Raw genomic sequence first — 23,405 nt, forward strand, 5'->3', positions numbered from 1 at the left:
TCACCTTTACGGAGAGATCAGCAATGTGACTGAGTGGAGCACAAGTGTCATAACTCTGTTGCTATGCGAACTGCTAGTTTTCCCTTTTCATTGGACCTGTCTGGTAAGGTGACAGGTAAGGTTGCGTAAGATGGGTTTAGATGGTATCTCAGTCCTAAAACCATTCTCCCCACCTTTTGTTAAAAAATGCAAAGCTGCTGTCAGCACATTTGTGTGCAGATGCCTGCTATCTCCATAGCTCTGTGAGAGCTAAACTCACCCCTCCATTTCAAATAAATGCAGAATCACATCTTGAGGTTTTTTTTTTTGTCCTTTAATCAGCTATTCCAGCCATTGAGGTACTTCTATTTAAAGCAGATTTATTAACACTTTTAGGGCAGCCATGCATGACTTGATAAAATTCAGACTAGCAAGCATGAGTTCACTGTGGTCCGTGGCAGGGCTCTCAGATCTTCTTGGACACAAATAACAGTTTAAACTGGCAGTTTTTGCTGCTTGAAAGTGAAAGGCCTCTTTTGACTCTGTAATAGAAATCTAGAGTGGTTATTATTCCAGGCTTTAGAGAGCTTCAGTTCTAGCAAGCCTTGCTGTACTGTATTAAAAAGTTGAGACATCAACAGGAGAACCTGGCTTTGGTTCTCCAAAGATTTTTTCTCCTGTGAGCTTCATTTCAATATCCAGCAGTTGCAAGGTTGAGTTTGGTGGTAGTTAAAAGGGCAGGGAGAGGTTTGGAAGGAAAAAATTAACAAATTGAGGGTGAAAGGGCTGCATCAAGAGGAGCGTGGCCAGCAGGTCGAGGGAGGTGATTCTCCCTCTCTACTCTGCCCTGGTGAGACCCCACCTGGAGTACTGTGTCCAGTTCTGGAGCCCCCAACACAAGAAGGACATGGACCAGTTGGAGAAGGTCCAGAGGAGGGCCACGAAGATGATAAAAGGGCTGGAGCACCTCTCCTATGAGGACAGGCTGAGAGAGTTGGGGCTGTTCAGCCTGGAGAAGAGGAGGCTCCGGGGAGACCTGATAGCGGTCTTCCAGTACCTCAAGGGGGCCTACAAGAAAGATGGGGAAAGGCTGTTTAGTAGGGCCTGTTGCAATAGGACGAGGGGTAATGGTTTTAAAATAGAGGGGGGTAGATTTAGATTAGAAATTAGGAAAAAATTTTTTACGATGCGAGTTACAGAACACTGGAACAGGTTGCCCAGAAAGGTGGTGGAGGCCCCATCCCTGGAAACGTTCAAGGCCAGGCTGGATGAGGCTCTGAGCAACCTGATCTAGTCGGAGATGTCTCTGCTTCTTGCAGGGGGGTTGGACTAGATGACCTTTGAAGGTGCCTTCCAACCCTAACCATTCCATGATTCTATGATTCTATGAAATCAGCTGGCTGTAGCAAGGACGGACGGAGGAGAGTGAACAAAGGTGAAAACTAGAGCATCCTTTTTGAAGTACAATGCTTAAAGTCACGTCAGCTAAGAATTTTATTGTTGGTCTTGTGCTTCAGCTTCTGGGCAAAGATCACAAGGGGAAGGCTCTAAGGAAGTCTTGGTAGTTTATCTTGTCTTCTCCACGACAACATAGGTCAATCAGCTGGAGGGAAAAACAACAAACAACATAAAGAAAGAGCTGGAAGAAGCTGCAAATTTCTTTTTTTTAGAGGAAAGTGCCCAGAGGTACTCCTTGTGTGACAGAGCAGAACTTATTCCTTACGTGGAGGAGCCCACCACCTTAGTAGTCCTGAAACACAGGTAACCTTGAATACTTATAGATGACACTGATCTATGCAAGGAGAAGAGTTAAAGTGTTTGAGTTTAATCCTGATCACCTTCTAAGTATGACCACAGTGGCAACAGATCCACAAAAAAAATAAAGTGTGGCCACAGACTGACATAGGCCACAGCAAATCTTTCAGAAACCCCACAGAAATCCCTGCCAAAAGTGGGATGGGGGGCAGCATATCCGAACAGTTGCTGTTCACTGGCGTCGTTTTGGTGTCTGCACATGGCATAAAGTGGAGACAGATCATTGAGCTCAGAGACAGGCCTACTAATGAGCCAGTTCTGGTATCCATGCCTGACCCTGCATTGTGTTACAGAGCTATAGCCTTTGTGTGCTTAAGGGGAAGAAAGGGGGTTTTTGTTTCTTTAATTGCATAACTAATCTCCTTCTGACACCCAGGGAGATGGAAAAGGTCTAATATCACAATTCCTTGAAAGGATTCTTCTTCCCCTTGTCGCCTGGAGACAGATTTACTAGGGTTGCTCTTGTGTGACTGACAGCTGTGCTCCTCTCCAATCCAGACAGTAGTTAACTATCTGCCAAATGTTTAATTTATAGCACCACCACACTTTTGAGGGCTCTAGACACGCTCTTATTAAGATTTCACGAGAGAAGAGGCATGCTTTTAGCGTTTAGGTCCTAGATGGGGATTCAAATATGAGGGTTCAGCCTCAATTGTCACAGGTCCTCCACATGCTCTTGGGCATGTCACTTCATCTCTCACTCTTAGAGTGGGAAGGACTGTCACAACACTGCACTGTAAATTCCTTAGGGCAGAGTGGTCTCTGATGAACTCTACAGCAAAGCCCTGGGTGCTGGTCAAGGGTCTTTATTCAGTGCAGGTTCAGAGACATAAATACCCTACCTCTGCACCTTTCTAACCGCAGCTGTGATGCTCACAGTTGGCTGGTTTAGAAAATGTGGGTTTTTTTTGGCAAAGGAAATACTCGCTCTGGTTTCCAGTCTGAATCTACCTCCCTCTGTTTTAAAACCATTACCCCTCATCCTGTCACAACAGGCCCTGCTAAAGAGTTTCTCCCCATCTTTCCTATCAGCCTCCTTTAGGTACTGGAAGGCCGCTGTAAGATCTCCCCAGAGCCTAGATTGCCAGATTTCTTTAAACTCTGAGTCTGCCTTTATTGGCCACTAATCTACTGCATATCACATTATGCTAAGAAAGCATCCTTGCCGGTCATATTCCTGAAAGGATCCGACATTCCCTACTGCACGAATCTTTCTCTTCAGTTTCCCTCACATTTTCTGCTATGCAGACGCTGATCTCCACATGCTGTTGCTCACAGTGCCCAGCAAGCCCATGTTTTAGTTGTGTTAACCAAGTGCTTATGATTCTGATTTTTTTAATTTTTTGTACAATACTTTGTTCTCCACTCTTCAATTCAGTGGCTGTTAAATCCAGAATGCATCTAAGCTTTTCTAAGGCTCGTACCCCAAGCACCTCAGTGTCATCTCTCCTCGAGACCAGGTGTTCTTAACCCATCACAGACACTCAGTAGCTCTGCAGTAGCCTGCGCCTGACCTGTCACGACATACAACCTCTTCTGCTGATCTCTCAGACCTGAGCCAGCAGCCGTTTTCAGGCTTCATGTAACAGTGCAGCCAAACACTGGGCTGCTCATTTTGGGGGGCAACCTGGGTAACATTTCTTCCCTTTAGTTAGAGGACAGCAATTATTATCTCTTCCTTTAAGAGAGGCTCAGTTCAACAGCTCAGAGGCCCTTCTAATTGGGACTCTTGCCCTTTTCTTGAAGCTGTTCCCCTTCGTAGGATAGAATAGCTTTTTTTCTCGCCTGGCTATGGTTGGTTTGCAGAAGAACTCTCTTGGAAGAGCTCTAGGAGGGGAATTCAACATGCACAGCACCCCTTCCTTCTGACCTTGTTAATCAGAAAGGTGTTGGTCGGCACACTCAGGCTGTCACAAAGGGCTAAGAATCTTGCTTTGTCCAGGATGCCAGAGCCATCCTCGTCGCACTGAAGAAACGCCTCCCGAATGTTCTTGTTGTTCAAGTGCTTATGGAGCTTTAATTCTTCCTGAACCTGCACAACTAACTCATCCAGTTCCTGCTTGCTGGTCCCAAGCATGGGGATGTCACTGTAGAAGAAAGGAAGAATGAAACAATGTGAAAGTTGCTTCTGGCAGCCTTACTGTGACACTTGTATGCTGGCTGCCCACCACGGCTGGACAGACTGTATTTTGGAACAGACAGCAGGCTTCTGGGGTGCTTGGTTTTTATAGCAAGCTCATCTCAGCTTGGACTTGGAGATATCTAGTTGAAGATCTCCCTGCTCCTTGCAGGGGGGGTTGGACTAGATGGCCTTTAAAGGTCCTTTCCAGCCCTAACTGTTCTATGAGTCTATGAAGCTCAGTCTTGATCTTGGAGCATTAGGTAAACTCTTTTTGCTTTGCAGGACATTTCTCCCATGCACTTCTTCTCTGCAAGTGCTCTGGGACAAGAAGCCTTTCCTTGTGTGCTCTATACAGTTTCAACCAGAGCCCCTGAACTACCATGATACTAAATGACTCCAAAGTGTGTTGTGAGGTAATAGGGTTGTTACTGGGTCACTCAAAAGGTGTCCAGACAGATAAAAAAGAGGATGTGGTCTAGGCTCTGATGGGCTGATAAGCACAGCCAGAGCGAATTAAAAAAAGACTCCACCAATTCCCAGCTGAGCCTGCAACCATCTAAGTAGCTCATGCAGATGCTGTTAACAGCATCTGTTAGTTAACTGCTGTCTTTTGGGAAAAAAAAATGACTGTGTCCATTTAGCTGGAAGTATCTCTGCTGCTGAGCCAGAGCTGTCCTACAAAGTTTTTGGGTCAGCAGCAGCTGCAGCATTATATTGTGCACACTTGAACCCTCTGTATGTGTGCAGACACAGGCTCTTAAAGCTGAATCATCAGCCGAGCAGCCATTAGACAGCAGGCTGGAGACCACAGAGGCTGCTGGAACTGCCCTTAGCTGTCAACCCTGAGTCTCACTCAGCTCCACAACAGCATCCTTTGAAGCCTACCTTTTGGCAGGCTCCTTTACCACCTGCTGCGGGCGAAAGTGATCCCTCAGGGACTGCAGCGTTGCCGCAGGGAAACTCTCTGCGTTGCTCTCCATGTAATTAAGCACGTATTCATCAGCGTCAGTGATAACAAACCTGTGGCCAAACACTGGGGAAGGGGCATTAAAGAACGCAGTGTTACTTGCCTTTCAGCATGTGTAAGTCACTTCATCACCCAGGAGAGAGCACGGTTTCTCTCTTGTGGCTGGGCTCAAGTTTGAGCGAGCCCTGCTTTTTGTTTCAGTCCTTGAAGTGAGAATAGATTCCCTGACCCAAACGGAGTTTTGCTGCAAGGAAAGCAGCTGCTGAGCACAAAGGCCTCATGCTTGTGCCTACAACTCTCACCCATTTGCACTGGTGTGTTTCTAAATATTTCAGTATTACATTTATTGTCCTTACAGGACAATTTTTCCTTACAGGACAGGCCGTTGCTACTGGAAGTCACCTGGCATAGCTTTAACCCTGTGAATTGTGGCAGGTCCCACAGTGTGAGCTGAACACGTAATATGGAGAACGGAGCTCTTTTCCTAATTATGTCCTAAGATCTAAACATTGACAGTAGCAGAGTTATAGCAATGTACAGCAGATGGTCACCTGGAAAATCAAACGTGATGAGACCCAGAAGGAACAGATCTTTCCAGTGAAGGAAGGTATATACACCGTCCATGCAATAAATGACATCTCAGAGCAGGCATTGAAAAGCAATGCTCAGAGAGTATTATCAACCCACGCTGGATTTTACCTTCAATTGTAGAACCGATGCTAAAGTCAGAGGGCTCGTAGTACGTGGGATTCTCTGGAGTAGAGCCTGGTTTGGCCACTCTGGTCTTTCCTAAGTATTTGCCTCCAATGATTCCAGAGTTATGGACTCGGGGTTCATAGATGCTGATCAAGTCATTGGAGAGGAAATAAGAGAGGATGAAACGACGCTTTCTGTCCTCGGGGTTTGGTGATTCCTAGAGGAAAGGTAGTGGCTTTGGAAAAGAACATTTGAACCAGGTTTTTCTTTCCTGGGGTGCTTAGGGGTACCTAGTAACTCACTTATAAGCATCCAGAGATCGTAGCTTTTTTTTTATAGCTGACTAAACAAAGTGCTTGATGTAGGCCAAACGCTACAGATATGCTGACATAGCATAACAAAGCCCTAGACAGCATTAAGTATCTGAATTTCAAAGGTTACTTGCTCTGGTCAGGCTAGCAGAAGCAGAATCTGGGCTGCACTGACCAAGTACATTCAGTGTTTCCACAGACTGAGTAATCCAAGAGAAAGGCATATCCTATATGGAATGACTCATCAGAGTCAGCTGTAAAATTTAGTATTAAAGTTATATTTTTCAGTATAATGAGTGCCTGAGAGAGGTTGGTGCTGCTTCCAGCTCTTAGTCACAGGAAAGACACTCCCCTGACACATCAGTGGGTTTACTTGCTTAGTTTAAAATTAAGTGGATCCGAACTTGTCAGCTGTGGCCTTTAGGAACTCCTGCACAATAGGGAAAAGAAATAAGCCCTTATTCACCCTGAGTGTTTGCAGAGGGCAGGCACCAGGCAGCCCAGGAAATGCCATCGCTACTGCTGGACGTGCCAGAGGCTCCTTGCATAAACCAACTGCAAAGCTGGCACAAACGCCAGGACCTGAATGCCGTTGCGGTGGGTGGAAAGCATCGTCCCCGTGGGCTCCCCGGCTTCTGCGCTGGCGCTCGGCCGCTGTGCTAGCACAGCCCCTGGCTGGATGCTGTGGCCAGGAGTAGCCCAGAGAAGGACAGGTGTTGGGATCCAGCAGCGGAGAGACAACAAGCTCACGCTTGTGATAGCAGTTGAAGGCAGGCAGAGGCACAGTGCCCAGTTGCAATGCTGTTTCAGTTAGAGCCATCTGTCACGTGCTGATGTCAGTGGGAGTTTTTCCATAAATGGCTGTGGTTTCGTAGCATGTCTGTTTTGTAGTTTCTGGCCTTGTTTTTCTTTCTACCTTTGCGTGCTACTAATTGTCACAGTAAGTACACAACGACTCAACTGCATCCTCTAAGGGGCACTACTGTTGGCTTGGGGAACTCTCTTTTCTCACCAGCACAGAGGAGAATTTGCTAACAGCCTTGCCTGAGCAGCCTGCTCCTCTCATCCTTCTGCCTCTACAACATAAGCTGGCACCGTACCACCAAGGAAAGCACTTACCAGGGCCATCTGGTATCGCAGCACCTTGTGGTCATTCTCTAGCATCTTAATTATATCTTTCCTGGGAGGCTTTGGAAACAGAGAAAAGCAGTTCTGAAGAGAGTCTTCAAGCATGCCAAAACCATTATAGGGAGGAATTACCTGCATTCAGAGGAGATATCAAGTAGAAACAGCTGAAACTAAGAACAAGACAATATTTGCAAGATAGCTTGTCAGAAGCAATCTGTTTGGAAATAAATCTCTCATCACCAGGTAGCAATAGCTGTGACATCCTGCCTGGCAGAGATGCCACTAGCCTGGCCATATATTGGACCCCCTACTTACAGAAATATTTATGAGAATTAAGCTAGAAGTCAGAAACCCAGGTACTTTCTCTGAATAAAGAGACTATGGCTATACTAATACTTAAACCTTCCTGTGCACAGGCTCCACTGTCAACCTATTCTCCACCATGTTCATGGTCTAGGCCAGCTAGCATGCCAAACCACTCCTAGGGTCAGTTTGGGAGGTCACAAGGACTGTGACCAATGCCAGGAGGCAGTTTGGATTTCGCAACCCTGTTTTGGAGGGTGAGGGAGAGTTTAGTACTATGAGTGTAGCCAGACCATGCCAGTTGGCTTCCCAGCCAAAACCAAACCCTGACACTGTTTAATTTTCTAGTACAGACATAATCAGACTTCTTTCTATCACTGTTAGCAAGTGCTTTGTCCTTCACGCTGTTAGAAATCAACAGTTTCAGAGGACTTCCATTTTTATATCCATTATGACCATTCTTGCCTTGTCTTTTTCAAATTACTTGCTCTTTTCTTTAAGCTGAACTTGTTTACTACAGGTTCTTATTAAGCTGAACCTATATTTTACTATAAAAGCTTACACCAACTGCTTCCATCCCTCCCTTCCTTTGAGAAATTGTTTGCAGTACCTGTGGAACTCCCTCAAGTGGTTTCTTCTTTATTTCCACTGGCTGGAAGTCTGTGATGCCAAATTTGTCACGATAGAAGTTTTGTGTGAACTTGTCACAATCATAGATGAAGAAAGTGCGTCCAAGGAGGGTGGTAGATTTGCCAACAGCAAAATCTTTAGCTGTGTACCACTCAAGCACGTCCTGATCACAGATCTCCAGCACACAGCTTGGGAAGGTCTCTAAGGACAAGGAAGCAAAAGGAAATAATAAATCAATCAGGTAGATGTTAATGTTTTCTAGTGAAAAGAAATAGAAAGCAAACTCTATAAATAGCTCCAGGGAACTGTTGGTACTGCTGTCCTGCCACTGTTTTCCAAAAGATAAAAAATTTATTTATCATTTAAAGCACTTTCCTTTGTCCAAAAAACCCATGATACTTGGAGTGTTCTTAGTCAGACTTGGTGTACCTCTGACACAGCCACCACATACTAGCACAAGCAGCTGAGCTAGCCAATCTAAACTTACTTTTCTTGTCCACAAAAGTTTTGGGCAAGCGTTGGCGTTTTATCAATACTGGGAATGGGTCTCTACCATCATTTTGTTCGTAGACTTCCCGAACCTCCACTGTGCCATCTGCCAAGTAGTAATAGATGACATAAGGCCGATTCTCACCAAACGTGCTGTTAGTGTCATCCCACGTGGCGTAGAAGCGAAGGACCTAGGATGGAGAAAAAGAAAAGAGAAAAAAGAGCCAGAGAAAACAACATGGATTAGAATTACTAATGCTTTGTCCAATGAAGTGGGTTGAAATGGGTTGGGTGATTGGAGGCATCTCAGCAACCTTCTCTGCCAGGTACAGAAGAACCAGGCCCTGGTACTGTGGGCACTGGGATGAATGGGCTGCTGTGGCACCAGTGGGAAGGGCAGCAGGAGCCTGGAGAGCTGGACAGGCCTGCCTTACCTTGAAATCAGCAAATGAAAGAGAACAGTTTATGCTAAGACAAAAAAAAATTAGTTCAAGAAGCATGAGGAAAACTGGGGGGGAAGTGATTAAAAAGAAGCAGCAAATAATTGCCCAGGAATAAGTAGGGAAGCAGTCTTAAGGGAAGTGATTTTTATAATGAAACTTAATACAGCAAGACAGAAACTTGTTTTCTCTCTTAAACCTCTTAGAGGTTTAAAGCCAATTCTTTACTACTCTTGTGAGACTCTACCTGGAGTACTGTGTCCAGCTCTGGAGCTCCCAACATAAGCAGTAGTCGGGTAATGGTTTCAAACTAGAAGGAGGTAGATTTACACTGGAGATAAGGAAGAATTTTTTTACAATGAGAGTGGTGAAACATTGGCAGAGGTTGCCCAGAGAGGTGGTGGATGCCCCATCCCTGGAAACATTCCAGGCCAGGTTGGACGGGGCTCTGAGCAACCTGATCTGGTTGGAGATGTCCCTGCTCCTTGCAGGGGGGTTGGACTGGGTGGCCTTTAAAGGTCCCTTCCAACCCTAATTATTCTATGATTCCATGATTCTACTCTCATGCTGAGGAAGGCAGAGGGGAATGCACTTGGCAGTCCTGAGGAGGCTGCATTCACTGTAAACTCCATCTTATTTCTGCCTAGTGGAAATATTATATTTTAATGCCACAGAAATCAAACTCCTCACACTGCAATGCTCAAGAGTTCCCCAAGGATTCTTAAACAGGCAGCCCGACAGCCATTGCAGGCAGAGCTGGCCCAGCGCAGACTTGAGTCACTAAGACTAAACTGGCAGTAAAATGGCAGGCATGGCCCAGAGCAAAACTGTCTGCTTCCCTCAAAACAGGGTGACCGTATCCGAAATGGCAACTGGATATGATTTTGTTTCTTGGTAAAGCAAAGGAGCAAATCTGGAGTCTGTTCAGTGGACTGAGATTTTTTTAGAATAAGTAAGTTTGTAGACACTCACAAGACTCAGATTTCAGTAATGCATACAGGCTGCAATGTGTGTAATCACTGCCAGCTCTCTCACCTGCTTGTCGTAAGTCAGAAACTGTTTGAGTCGGTCGAAATCTGACGGTGTGGTGTACTGGTGCACAGGCTTCCGACGCAGTTCTGTGTAACGATCAAAAACCATTTTCTCTGGAGGGTTCAGTTCAATTCCTTGGCTCTCCAGGAACACCTAGGAATGTCATCTGAGGTATTAATGCTGCTGTGGGTTCTGAAGGTAAGAGGTAACTAGAGATTACAGATGGGCTGGGAGGAGTGTTTGTCAGAACACTGCAAGCTCATTCCTCACAGACCACCAGGCTGCAGGACTATTAGTTCTACTGCAACAGCAAATACAACAGAAGATGACCAAGATGTTTCCGTTTAAGCTGCTTTGGCGCTTTACTTACCTTTTAATTACTCAGGGCAGTCCTGTCCTCAACATCCTAACTCAGATTTTACCTGAGCACAGTTTTCCTTGGCCTTAGGGCTTTAAATGGAGAATAACTGTCAGATGGTCTCTTTTATGTAAATTTAAAATATTAAATCAGTGCATCACCGCAGATGCAGTCAGTTTTGAATTTGCAAGAGACCTAGGGCTCCCCAACGTGCCAGACAGTGGAAGTTAGTGTTACCCACACTAGCCCCACCAAGGACCTTCAGGCCACAAGGATATGTGCCAGAGCAACAGCTTCAGGAGAAGTACTTTTCCCACAGAAAGAGGACAATCTGTTTCTTTATAAAGGGATATTTTGCTTCCCTCAGATGCATCAACAAACTCTAGGGTATTGCTTGTGTACTCACATCAGTCATTCAAAACAACCTCTGAAGTCAATGGACTTTTTGGCCTTGGGAAGTGGCCCTTGAAAATATTCAGCCCAGGAAGCACCTCTGCAAACAACTCCAACAGGCACGTGAGGTCACCCTGAAGACGCACAAGGCAGGTTCACACTTTCAAACTCACTGTTTTCTGGCCTGGAGGATGCCAGTTAATGATAAATAGACTAGTGGCCTTGAGATGTAGACCCACATAGCTCATTTCATGTTTTCCATCCACCAACCAACCTGTACATGAGAATCAGCTCTTCATCTGATGTGAACTGACTAACAGTCATCCAGTTCCAGCAGAGCTGGCCCCACATGTTCTCAACAGCCATCATATGTGCTTGGGAACATTCCCGGGCACTGAGGCCAACTGGCAAGGAACAGCTTGCATCTAAACTCTTTCAGCCTCCAGGACAGGTTGGCTGCACGTAATTCACCTACTGGGAATGGTCCTCACCTATTGGGAATGGTCCCTGGAGCATTCCAACTCCTGGACTGCTCCTGGGAATTTCTTGGAAGAATAGTAGTTGACCAAGGCTGAGAACATACTGGAGACAATCTAACAGGATAGCATTAAACTGATATTTGTTTTTTGTTTTTTTTGTTTTTTTGCAATTGGATTGTTATTATTTCATTTACTGGTACAGAAACAGCCAGAAATAGAAAAGCAGGCAATGAATAAGCTGTCTTAGAAAGGTCAGTTCATACCATGATTCTCAACCCACGGATCATGACTGCTCTTCTGGCTTGGCTGTAGATGGGTGCAGAGTTACCAACTGCATTCCCTTCTCCTACTCTTAACAGAAGAGTATTAAGTTAGAAAAGACTTAGGACTAGTAATTTCCCTCTCAGGGAACCTCTAAGCAGTTAACTTGTTGTAGACATAGAAATAAACTTAGAATTTATATTGTAAGGAGAAGTCCTGAGGAGAAAGGATGGACTCCCAGCAGCCCTGGGGCAAAAATACTGAGCAATTTACACACTCTCAGCTAATATCATATGTTGAACTCCCCATTGATCTGAAGAAAGAACTCTTCACAAAAAGCAAAATGAAAGACTACAAGCTACCTTATTCTGAAAGCCCCAGATGCAGACTATTGGACTCTAAGAGGTCCAGCCACCTGTAATTCCCGAGATTCTTTGTGTCAGTGTCCTCAGTACAAGCAACACACCTGTGTGAAGGGGTCACAGTCGACTATGCGGTACGTCTTGCCATACATGGTGATGTTCATGCCCCGATTCAGATCTTTCCAGTGGTAATGATCCCCACGGTCGTTCTTGGGCACTCGGTGGCGTCTGATATGTTTGCCTTGAGGAAGACCAGAGTTCTGCACAACAGGCTCTACGACGGACATGCTGTCATCTTCCAAATAGTAATAGATACACACTTGGCGGATCCGGTAACACTCTTCTGCAGAGAGAGGAACATCTTCCTGGAAATAGGCATCAAACTTCAAAATCTGCCAAAGGGGAAATATCCCAAAGGGAGAGAGAAAAACAATTTGAACACCACAATTAGTCTATTAAGACAAAGAATTGATTTGTAATGTGGTTTGGCCATGCAAAGTTACTGGATTGTAATCTATAAAGTCATCAAAGTCAACTGCAGCTTGATCTATGACTGATGGCAGAGGCATCAGGAGAGCTTTGCCAAGACCTGCCGTTTACAAATCTGGTATGTTTGAGAGATGTGTAAAAAATACAGCCTTTTCCCTCCTCCTCCTTGATCACCCGCTATTTCACCTACTGCAAAGTGCTTGATTACTGCCAGTAATCTAGTTTTATGACGTATATGGCTTTCTTTACTATTGTCAGCTTTGCAGACCAATCAGGCCTTGCACACCCAGCCTACCTCAGCCCCCACGCCCAGGTAATTACGTGATGACAAAGCTAGCAAGTTCCTACTAGCCAGCAAAAGTGTTTCAAAAGAGACCACGACTTCCCCTAGCAGCACTGGAACTCCTGCTGCTCCTCTGGCTTGAATGAAGGGGCAGAGAAGAATCTGACAGATTAAACAGCAACATCTACATTACTCTGAAGGAACAGCCTCAGTAATTAACACAGCACATCTGTTCCCCAGGCTGTCTCGCAGATGCCTGGCAGCATGCAAACCCCTGCACGCGCTCAAGTCCGCCGAGCCTCGCACGCTCCGCAGCTGCTGCCAGCTCACAGTTTGTGCCACTGGCACGTTTAAAATCAAGGGTGAGCTCAGGACTGATCCAAGACATCTCCTAGTCCGGTGTGATCACAAAGATGTAACACAGGACACACTAACGGACCAGTACAGGCTGTAACATGCTGCGGTGACAAACACAAGCATAAATAGAGAGACCATAGTTAAACAGTCTACCAGGGTCCCCATTGCAGACTTGTCTTTTACAGTTTAAGCTCAGTTACAATCTTAAAATAGTTTTGGAAACACAGAAGGTTAAGCAGTGGTTTACAGGGCAATGGTTATAAACTGAAGCTTTTCAGAGTTACTCAAACTTATTTTCCAACGCCTGCTGGAAATGCTGCAGCGTAACTTGTGGGGAATGTCTTACATCGTTTACGTATTATAATCCTCCTCCCGAGCAAAGAAAGCCTCTTTCAGTCTGGGGTTCAGCTGTCTCTGACTAAGGGCTATGGCATCTGAAAACTGCTGTACGCTGTCCCATGAACCCTGGAGCTGCCTGTTTATGTCTCCGAACTTGGCCAGCAATATTCCTGGAATAAGCTGCTTTATACCTTTTTGTCAAAAGCCACGTGTGCTGGAATGAAGCCTGAAGGTGGAGCCTGCTTGGCTTGCCCATAGGTCAGCGTGCGTCTCTGGTTGGATAATTCATCTAATTCAGCCTGAGAAAGCTGATTCACATACAGTCGCTCCCCGCCAATCCCCACTGTTGGCAGCCGAGGAAAGGCAAATCCATTTTTGTAGCCCAGAGTCTGGGACCGATGAAAAGATGTTTTCTGTGGAAGGAAATCCAGCTGTTAAAATCCTGCGTGCACTTAGGAGATAGGGCTACTGAAAGCAAAGAAAAACAGTAAAAGACTGTAATATCCAGAATGCCCCCTCAGTATTTTATTATAACCTATGCCAGCAGTTATTTACAATGAGATTTTACGCTTAGATGAAGGCTGAAGAAACAGTAAGTGGTGGGAGGAAGAAAGCATCAGAGTGAACTCAAATTCTAGCACTGGCACAGATTCCTCAAGAACTCAAATAACTTAATTTCCCGATTGCCAACATTCTCAGCAGGGGCACTGAGTGGCACCCTGTTCTTGAATGGGGTGACGGCACTTTATCTGCTGTAGTATTTACCTCACAACTCTTTGTTCCCTACTCCGTGTAGTACAGAGCACCAAGGCTCCTCACTCTGCTATTGCCTTATGGTGCTCCCTTGGCTATTACACCTTGCGCACCCTCTGTGTTTTTCACGGCTATTTATTTTGTTAACCCTCTCCTGGGGACAATACTCACAGGATTTCCTTCACCGGGCTAAATCAAGGTGTGTCCCACCCCTCTGGGAAACCTGTGCCAGTGTTTCACCACTCTCATTGTAAAAAATTGCTTCCCTATATCTAACGTAAATCTACTCCTCCTAGTTTGAAACCGTTACCCCTTGTCCTACCACAACAAGCCCTGACAAAGTCTCTCCCCACCTTTCCTGCAGCCCCCTTTAGGCACTGGGAGACCGCTCTCAGGTCTCCCCGGAGCCTCCTCTTCTCCAGGCTGAACAGCCCCAGCTCTCTCAGCCTGGCCTCACAGCAGAGCTGCTCCAGCCCTCTCAGCATCTGTGTGGCCTCCTCTGGACCCTCTCCAACAGCTCCACGTCCTTCTGATGCTGGGGGCTCCAGAGCTGGACACAGCGCTGCAGGTGGGGTCTCACCAGAGCAGAGTAGAGGAGCAGAATCCACTCCATCAACATGCCCCACCCTTTTTTTTTTTAATGCAGCCCAGGATGCAGTTGGCTTTCTGGGCTGCAAGCGCCCATTGCTGGCTCACGTTGAGCTTCTCATCCACCAGTACCCCCAAGTCCTTCTCTGCAGGGCTTGAGTGATTTGAGTGACACCAAACTACTCGACCTGCTGTACAGTCCACTGCACCTGGTATGTCACCTGCAATCCTGAAAGCATTTGAAATATCACACGTCTGGCTGGTCCCACTGGGCTTTCAGCACTTAGTGCTCCAGAGAAAGTAGGAGAACTTGTGAGTCCTGGATAATAAAATCCCTGACTTTTGCCAAGTAAAACAGAGTTGTACACATTTCTAGTGCTGAAGGAACAAGCTTCAGCTCCTGTTCCAGACCCAGACTTGCAATCAATCCAACCTCAGGCTTGTGAACCACTTCTTCTCCACCCCCTCCTTCACCTCTTATGGTTAAGCCTCTAATCTTATTTATACCTTCAAGGCCCCACTTGAATTTCACGTAATTCCCTGTTTTCTCTTTAAACTGGTACTACGGATCTCGCAATGTTGTGGGCAGAGCAGTTAGGAAACAGGTTCAGGTGAAAACAAGAATTTGCTGAAGACATGTTAACAGAATGTCTTATAAACGTTAGCCCTGCCACAGACCTCCTATCTCCTTCTGTTAAATAAATACTAAGGGAAATCTGTGTGAAAAATATTCAAGGAAAACCAGGAAGTTTGTCTTTAAATTGGGCGATATCAGTGTTTGTCAGAAGTCCACAGGCTTTTAAGGGCCCACACTTGCCTAAAGGAAGCACCTCATAAATTCACAAAACTCCCGAAGTCCATGGGCTCTCCCAGGTGAGCAGGGACGCCAGAGAACATCTCACAGTGTCGGGTGACTAACGTAAATTTAAAAGGGAAAACCCAGAATGTAAACTCCTAATCTCAGTTGCAGCCAGTCCATATCTGAAGGAATTCCTCTGAATGAAACCTTTCCTTTTGCCAAGTCTGTAACGCTTCATAAAAATACCGTTCCCTCTCCCAATGTCTCTGTTCCTCCAGCACCTGAGCACTGAGCAATAACAACAGGATCTTATTTGAACGCGGAGCGTTTCGTCAGCACTTCTCAGCATTCACCTGGAATACAAATATCGTGATGCCTACTTTATAGACTGGAAAATATGAGGCAAAGTTTGTTGATAGCACTTACTAGGGGTCATCCTGTAAAGCCATTTCTGGAGTCCAGTTCTCCTTAAAATATTACCAATCAAGTGACTCCGAAATGACGATCTGCTCTGCTGAGTCCTGTGGCTGTTTCTTACATACACACAATGCTGCTGAAGTCAGTGGAAGCATTCGCATGGCTAAAGCAGGCAGGATTTTACTGGTAGAGGAAATAATATTTTACTAGGGGCATACATTTGCATTGCAGATTTTGAAGATGTTATAAATGACTTTGAGGAAATAACACTATTAAGCTGAGGATAATTCTGAGATAACCTTTATTACTGCATGATTAAGAGTATTCATTATGAGTAAATGACTCCACTTACTGTTGAAGAACTCAGTTGCCAGTGACTTAGAAAACAGTTTGACTGTTTGTGCTGCAAGGCACCACTAAGACTGGTAACAGTGCCAATTTATCCGTGGGTAATCCTAATCCACACACAAGCAAAATAAAGGAAAGAGAAGGTCCTATTGAGGAAAATAAAGAAAACTAGGTTCCCACAAAAGCATCCATAACGATCTGGACTGGGTTTACCAAAGCCCTTGTCAAGAGTTCATCATGGAGAAGAGGAGGCTCTGGGGAGACCTTAGAGTGGTCTTCCAGTACCTCAAGGGGGCTGCAGGAAAGACAAGGAGAGGCTGTTCAGTAGGGGCTGGTGTGATAGGACGAGGGGTAATGGTTTCAGAACAGAAGGATGCAGATTCAGATTGGATATTAGGAAAAAATTTTCCAGTGGTAGAACACTGGAACAGGTTGCCCAGAGAGGTGGTGGATGCCCCATCCCTGGAAACATTCCAGGCCAGGTTGGCCGGGGCTCTGAGCAACCTGATCTGGTTGGAGATGTCCCTGCTTCTTGCAGGGGGGTTGGACTACATGACCCTTGAAGGTCCCTTCCAACCCAAACTGTTCTATGATTCTATGCCAAGAGGACATCTGTCACACAGGTATTAGTGACACCACCACCACTGCTAGGACCATATCTTCCTAAGGAAGCACCAGATCCCATCAGTATTGTCAAGATCCTTTAGAGGTTCCTCCCCACTCCATCTGAGGAGCAATCAAGATTTATAAACTTCTGTCACAAGGATACCTAGGAAATACTGTAGTGTCCTCTAGAAGTATCAGGACCATTGTGGTGGCAGGAGATGGAAGGGAAGGTTTTCTCCTTTGGGAGAATTAGCATTTCCATTGGAAGGTCAAATAAGCATGAGGTCTCTGTCCTGGGAAGTAAAGAGGCTCTGTGAGTGACGTGGGGAGAGCAGAGTGGGCTGATCTGCCACAGGGCTCACCATCACTTGAGACAATTTGCCAAAGGGTAGACTGGATTGGTAAGAGGTTCTCCCTTCTGCAGAGCACATTCTAGGGAATGTATCAGGAAGACATGGAAGTGCTTGTTCTGGAGGTGTCAGTTTTCAATGGAAATATCAAGGACAAGGAGTACCTCCCAAGGTATGTCTCTTTTTTCTTTTTTTTTTTCAGTACAGCATGTCCATGACAAATGTTCACATGCAAGTACATGAGGTTCCTTATCCTGCAATACCCAAGCATATCTGGGCCCTGTTCTCTTGGACGTATTGGGAGGGAACAGGGAGAAGAAGGGACTACACCTGGGCCCTATTGAAATGGAAAAGCCTCTTCTTAAGAATATTAAATTCCAAAGAAATGTCAGGCATGCCTTGGTCTATCTGTTCCTACGAAAGTCTGGAAGCATTGCTTCTGAGGGAAGTAGCTGGGAAAGTTCAAGGATATTGGTTTCTCAAACTGACATTAGTAACATTGAGGTGAAGTTGAGCAATGGTGTCAAGACTGAAAATATTAGTTTCCCAGGGAGAAGGAACAGCAGAGGTGTCAGCTGCCTGAAACAGTATTGGGAGGAACTCAGAGAGTATCAGTTGTCCTCTGTGGTACTGCTTCATCAAAAGAGCACTGGCAGGATTTGAGGTTATCAGATCCTCAGTGCGTGGGCCGTTGGGAATGGGAAAAGGAGAGGTTGCTTCCTCATTTAGGTATCAATTCAAGTGCAGAGGGTGAGAATGAGACTGCGTCTTCCAAGGAACCTGGGAAGAGCTGAGAGGGTTTCACTTCCTCATAAGGATCCTGGAGGATCAGGAGGTGGTATTAGTTCTGGGAGGGATGCCAGTTCTCTGAAGGCTGTCAGGTTCTTAGGTTCTAGAGCATCCGTTCCTTACGGACTATCAAGGATTCTGTTCTCCAGGAGATACCAGGAGAGCATTTGTGGAAGTATCAGAGCTTTGGAGGAGAAGGGTATCAGGAGGGTATTTATTGCCCAGGAGATTGGTGACTTCAGGGTGTATCTGTCCCTCTAAGCGTGGTGGGTGGGCCCAGGACATTCTTGTTTTCCAAGGTATACTGGGATGGCACAACTTCTGGTGGAGGACTGTTTGAGGTTCAGACAGTGTCGGTTCTCCTGGGTATATCATAGAATCAAAGAATGGTTAGAGTTGGAAGGGACCTTCAAAGGTCATCCAGGTGCGTTTAAGGGTCCTGGCTCAGGGCAGTATCAGAACGGGTAGCGAGTTCAGAACACATCCCTTTGGGAAAACTGAGATGGCTCAGAGAAATGGGAGTTTCCCTAGGGGAATCACGTTTCAAGACTGTAAAGTGAATATGGGGTTATTCCTTCCCTTGGGGTACCACATGAACTGGCAGGGGAACTATTGGACGGATTCAGGGGTACTGGATCTCCATGGGGTGAGTTTGCAGTTACAGAGAAAGCTTTTGGGGTCTCAAATGAGCCTGGGGGAACCTAGCTTTCCACAGCTATCAGGACAATTTCAGGGTATATCAGATAAGTGCAAGACGCAATGGGTTCCTTGGGGACAAGACTAAGAGTTCCAAGTCCCTTTGAAGGTGGACTCAGGGATACTTGATCCTCCGTGAACAGACTTTAAACTACAATGGGAGAATTTAGGGAGTACCAGGTCTGCTGTGGATGAGGTTCGGAATACCAGGTGTGCTCAGAGAGTTCAGGTCCCCCAGAAGTGAGTTCAGCAGATATTTGTTGGCCTTGGGAAGCACCGAGTCTCTTGGAGGAGAGTTCAGTGGGTATTAGGCCCGCTGGGGAGCATCAAGTGAGCTTACAGGGCACTGGGTCCCTTGTGGGTCACTTCACAGGACATTAGGTCTCCTGAAGGGTGCCTGGTGAGTTTGAAGAGTACCAGGTTCTCAGGACATGGATTCACAGGATACCAAGTCCCCTCATGGATATCAGGTGAATTTGAGAGGTACTAGGCTTCCTGAGGGAGTTAGAGAGTGGTCTAAGGGAATACCAGGTTCCCTAGGAGAGGGGTTCAGGGGGTAGGTAACTTGTTTCCTCGGGGGGGCGGGGTGATATTAGGTGAGTTTGGGAGGGGAGAGGTCTCCTGGGGAGTCAGAGAAGGGTCTGAGGGAGTACCAGGTTCCCTGGAGGGAATACCAGGTTCCCCGGGGGAGCTGGACACGGTGCAGGTCACCGACGGCTCCCTGGAGTAGGTGAGGGTGCAGAGGCCTGGTTCTCAGGGGGATTCACAGGGGGGTTCCCGGGTGGGGGACACGCTAGGCCAAGCTGAGATTCGGGGTGTCCCAGGGGGACCGGGGCAAGGGGGTCTCCAGGTGGCAGGGTACGCCAGGCGGCTGCGCTCACCGTGGGGTCCCTGAAGACGTAGCCCGGGAGGAAGGGGAGGCCCGGCTCCGGCTCCGAGCTCATGGCGGCGAGGGCGAGCGCTCCCTCCCCGCGCTTCCGCGACGCCGTCTCCACGGCAACCGCCGGCCTCCCCCCCGCCCCCGCAGTGCGCAGGCTCGCCGGGAAGGGACGCATGCGCACTGAGCCGGGCGGAGTTCTGCGCCTGCGCGGTGAGCGGCAGGGTAGCGTTGCCGTAGCAACGGGAAGGCGGGAGCGCGGCCCGTGGAGCCCGGCCGAGCCGCGGGGCGGGGGAAGGAGCGGCCGGACCGCCCCCAGCACGCCGGGAAGGAGGGGTCCGGAGCGCCCTCGTCCCCGCAGTGTGGAAAAGAAGCATTCCCGAGAGCTGTGGAAAGCACTAATCGTGTTTTCTTAGCGATTTGAGCGTGCTTCGGCCTACTCCCAGCAGAGCCCGCCGCCATGTTCCTCCTCCCCCCTCACGCCCAGCCGAAGCCTTTCAGCATCCCACAGCGTAAACTCGGTGTTGCCTCTGCCAAGCCCTCACCCCCTCGGCAGAGCTGGGTTATATCCGTGCTATTAAAATCTCTTGGCCTCCAAAACGAGTGGGAGTTGTCCTCGCCCTGTGCCGTGCCCAGAGAGAGGAGTAGCCATGGAGGGCCAAATCCACTCCCCGAGTGCTCAAAACATTTTAACAGGAGTGACTGCGCTGGCTTATTATATTTGTAGTATGTACATTAGCTGTGAAATAGTGGGGGTTTTTAATATGTAGCACTGACTTCCTCTCTTTTAAACACTTTTATTTTTTTTCAGCAAAAAGCTTTATCAGCAAAAAAAAAAGCAGCAAAAAGAAGAAGCGGGGGTCCACCAAGGAAAAGGCGGTTGTGCAAAAGTCATTCCTAAGCGTAAGAGATAAAAGAGAGCCAAGGCAATCACCACGGAGAAAAGAGGGTTTTGTATCTCTTTTCCTTGGTCTCTTTATCAATGGTCCAGGCCAGGCTGCGATTCAAGGGCAGGCAGCACTCGATTTGAGAGTTTTGTAAGCAGAAGTCAAGCAGAGAGAAACGCAGCCAGACCGTCTGTCTAAGCCTGGTGTGGGAGAGAGAAGAAAGCTAGCCGGTGAGAGATAAAGAATGAGTCTGATGAGCTTAGAAATGAAAATAATAGACTGAAGGCCAAGCAGGGCTGAAAGAGCCGGATCTGAAAGACAGCAAGCTGCTAATGCGACTGCTGACTCAGATGCAGGTGCTGGGACTGAAGCGCTCTCTCTGATTTCTCCTGCTGTGACATCCATGCACTGTTTAGTGGGTTTCCTGAACTTAGCAAGGGCCAGGGCCTTCCTCAGAGAGGGAAACTTTTTTTTTTTCCAGGGCTGCTAAGGCTCCTCTTGTCTCTCTGAAGTCAACAGGAGCAGCAGGCAACATTGGGACATATTCTTCCCCTGACCTAGTCCCTGAGACAGCTGCTTAACAGAAGAGAGAAGGAAACATCTCACAGAGCTGTTTGCTAACGGTCCGTCTCTTAGCACATGTTATCAGTGAGACCCAAGGATAAGACCAGATAAAGATGCCACTGGCTAAAATAATCCTTCTGAGGCAACTCACTGCTGCAGTGTCTGGTGCTTGAAGTAAAAACCGTTACCTTCTCTCACATTCTCTCCTCTGTGGCTGGTGACAAGCCTCTATTTTTGTTTCTAGTTACAAAAGTTAACAGTCCTCTTTTTCTGTTTTGGTATTTTCTCCCATTCCTCTCCAGTTTTTACTTCATGGAAACTTAAAACTTTGGCCTGACTTGCGTGGTGAAATCCCTGTCGCTTATGGAGAGGGCGAGATGTTAGCAAAGCACATCCCTCGCTTGGAAATGCATCTCTTTGCAGAGTTGGCTGCGTGCCTGCTTGAAGAAGAGCATTTTTTTTTTTCCTAAGCCAGTCTGGAGAGCTAGCGCTGAAGGCTCTGCTTTCGTGGCACTGGAGGCCTCTCGGCAGCCACAGATGAAGACATCTCGCCCTCTGGTGGGTAAAAACACAACAGTACGGAAGCCTTGGTCTGCATATTGAGAAATAACAGTTAAAATTATTGGTGTGGTGGTAATAGAAGGAAAAAGAGCAGATTCTTTAGAGGACTCCGAGTGTATATCCTAGGGGATGGGGTATGTACATGATCCTCCTGGTAAAGAGGGTTTAAACTAGTGATGATGAGGGAGAGAGAGTTAGCAGCAGCGCTGTCACAGAGTGATGGTCAAGGTGGATGAGCAGAGGACCTGGAGTGATGTGGCAGAAAAAGATCTTGCAGTTACGATCTTGCTGGGATCAGGAAAACATTGTGGAGTGGCTCCCATGGCTTGAGTGCTGCAGTGGAGGGATACAGGCTCTTTAAGGACAGGGCAAGAAGATGAGGAGGAGGGTAAAAAGCTCACAACTCTGAACTTAGGAGAGCAGACTCTGATCTCTACTGGCTCTACTGGCTTGGTAGAGTCCCATGGGATAGGGCTTGGGGAACAGAATAGAATAGAATCGAATCGAATCAAATCAAATCAAATAATTAAGGTTGGAAAGGACCACTAAGATCATCAAGTCCAACCGTCAACCCAACACCACTATGCCTACTAAACATGGGAGAAGCAGGGCCCAAGAACGCTGGCCGATATTCAAGAATTAACCTCCTCCAAGCTCAAAAGCGGTTCATCCCAACGATCAAGAAGTTGGGAAAAAATGCCAGCAGACCTGCGTGGATAAACAAGGAGCTCCAAGCAAAATTCAAAGGAAGCATGCAATGGGTGAAAGCAAGGACATGGACAGGGAGGATATTATCCGAGCATGCAGGGATGAGGTTAGGAAAGCCAAAAGCCAAATGGAATTGAATCTGGCCAGAGATGTGAAAGACAACAAGAAAAGCTTCTATAGGTACACAGGAGACAAAAGGAAGACTAGGGGAAACGTGGGCCCATTGCTGAACAAGATGAGGGACCTGGTTACACAGAACATGGGAAAGGCTGAGCTACTGAACGCCACCTTCACCTCAGTCTTTCTAGCAAGATCAGGAATCCCAGGTCCCAGAGACCAGGAGGAAAGGCTGCAGCAAGGAAGATGTACCCTTGGTGGAAGAGGATCAAGACAGGGAATACTTAAGCATGGAATGCACCCACAAGTGCTGAAGGAACAAGCTGATGTCACTGCAAAGCCATTGTGATCTGAATGATCATGACAACTGTGAGAAATGCTGGAGGACTGGAAGAAAGCAAAAAATACCACTGCTGTCTTCAAAAAAGGCAAGAAGGAAGACCCCCAAAACTACAGGCCAGTCAGCCTCACCTCGATCACCAAGATGGTGATGGAGCAGCTAATCAGGGAAACCATTTCCAGGCACATGAAGGACAAGAAGGTCATCAGGAGTAGTCAGCAGGGCTTCACCAAGGGGAAGGCATGCTCAACCAACTTGCTAACCTTCTATAATAAACTGACTGAAACACAGGAGGTTCACTCTGAACATCAGGAAACACTTTTTACTGTGAGGGTGACTGAGCATTGGCACAGGTTGCCCAGGGAGATTGTGGAGTCTCCATCCTTGTAGATACTCAAAAGCCACTTGGACACGGTCCTGGGCAACCAGCTCTCAGTGGCCCTGCTTGAACAGGGGGATTGGACCAGATGATCTCCCGAGGTCCCTTCCAAACTCAACCATTCTGTGATTCTGCACAGCTGTCAGCAAGAACAGAAGCTCGAGCCTCATTTCATGTAGGCTCACATCTGATTGACACCCTGCTGTCCATCACTGGTTCTGTCTCTTCGGCTTAAATTTAGGCATGTGCTGAAATGTTTTGCTTGAACAGGCGCTTGTATTCACAGCTTGGCCGCTGAAGCTGCACTGCTTTGCTGCCAGGCCACCACATCACTAGATACTCACCTCTGATGGACAGAAATGACGGAAAAACTGTACGCTCACATATTTTCAT

At 47.0% G+C, this 23,405-nt stretch overlaps 1 protein-coding gene across 2 annotated transcripts; it reads right to left on the minus strand.

Annotated features, from left to right (window-relative positions):
- Positions 1–1,372: 1,372 nt before the first annotated feature.
- EFHC1 (EF-hand domain containing 1) lies at positions 1,373–19,523 on the minus strand. Of its 2 annotated transcripts, XM_010124527.2 has the most exons (11): positions 19,461–19,523; positions 13,425–13,646; positions 11,870–12,157; positions 9,916–10,065; positions 8,439–8,631; positions 7,932–8,152; positions 7,010–7,150; positions 5,583–5,796; positions 4,802–4,949; positions 3,665–3,881; positions 1,373–1,582 (listed from the first exon to the last, which is right to left on the minus strand). In XM_010124527.2, exons 1-11 carry the CDS (start codon positions 19,521–19,523, stop codon positions 1,511–1,513), a joined length of 1,929 nt encoding a protein of 642 aa, XP_010122829.2. In that variant the 3' UTR covers positions 1,373–1,510. The 2 variants fall into 2 exon arrangements, with proteins under 2 accessions (XP_010122829.2, XP_086601148.1); XM_086745022.1 differs by lacking the exon at positions 9,916–10,065.
- Between the last annotated feature and the right edge of the window lie 3,882 nt (positions 19,524–23,405).

This window comes from Chlamydotis macqueenii, chromosome 3, assembly GCF_036417535.1.
Source record: "Chlamydotis macqueenii isolate bChlMac1 chromosome 3, bChlMac1.mat, whole genome shotgun sequence".
NCBI classification, from domain to species: domain Eukaryota; kingdom Metazoa; phylum Chordata; class Aves; order Otidiformes; family Otididae; genus Chlamydotis; species Chlamydotis macqueenii.

Bases quoted from the DNA above. Each gene is read 5' to 3' on its own strand.
- EFHC1 (XM_010124527.2), bottom strand. From the start codon at position 19,523: ATGAGCTCGGAGCCGGAGCCGGGCCTCCCCTTCCTCCCGGGCTACGTC. The intron at 13,647-19,460 runs GTGAGCGCAGCC...TTCCTTCCACAG, and splicing joins ACGTCTTCAGGGACCCCACG to AAAACATCTTTTCATCGGTC. The intron at 8,153-8,438 runs GTAAGTTTAGAT...CCTTGTCCTTAG, and splicing joins AACTTTTGTGGACAAGAAAA to AGACCTTCCCAAGCTGTGTG.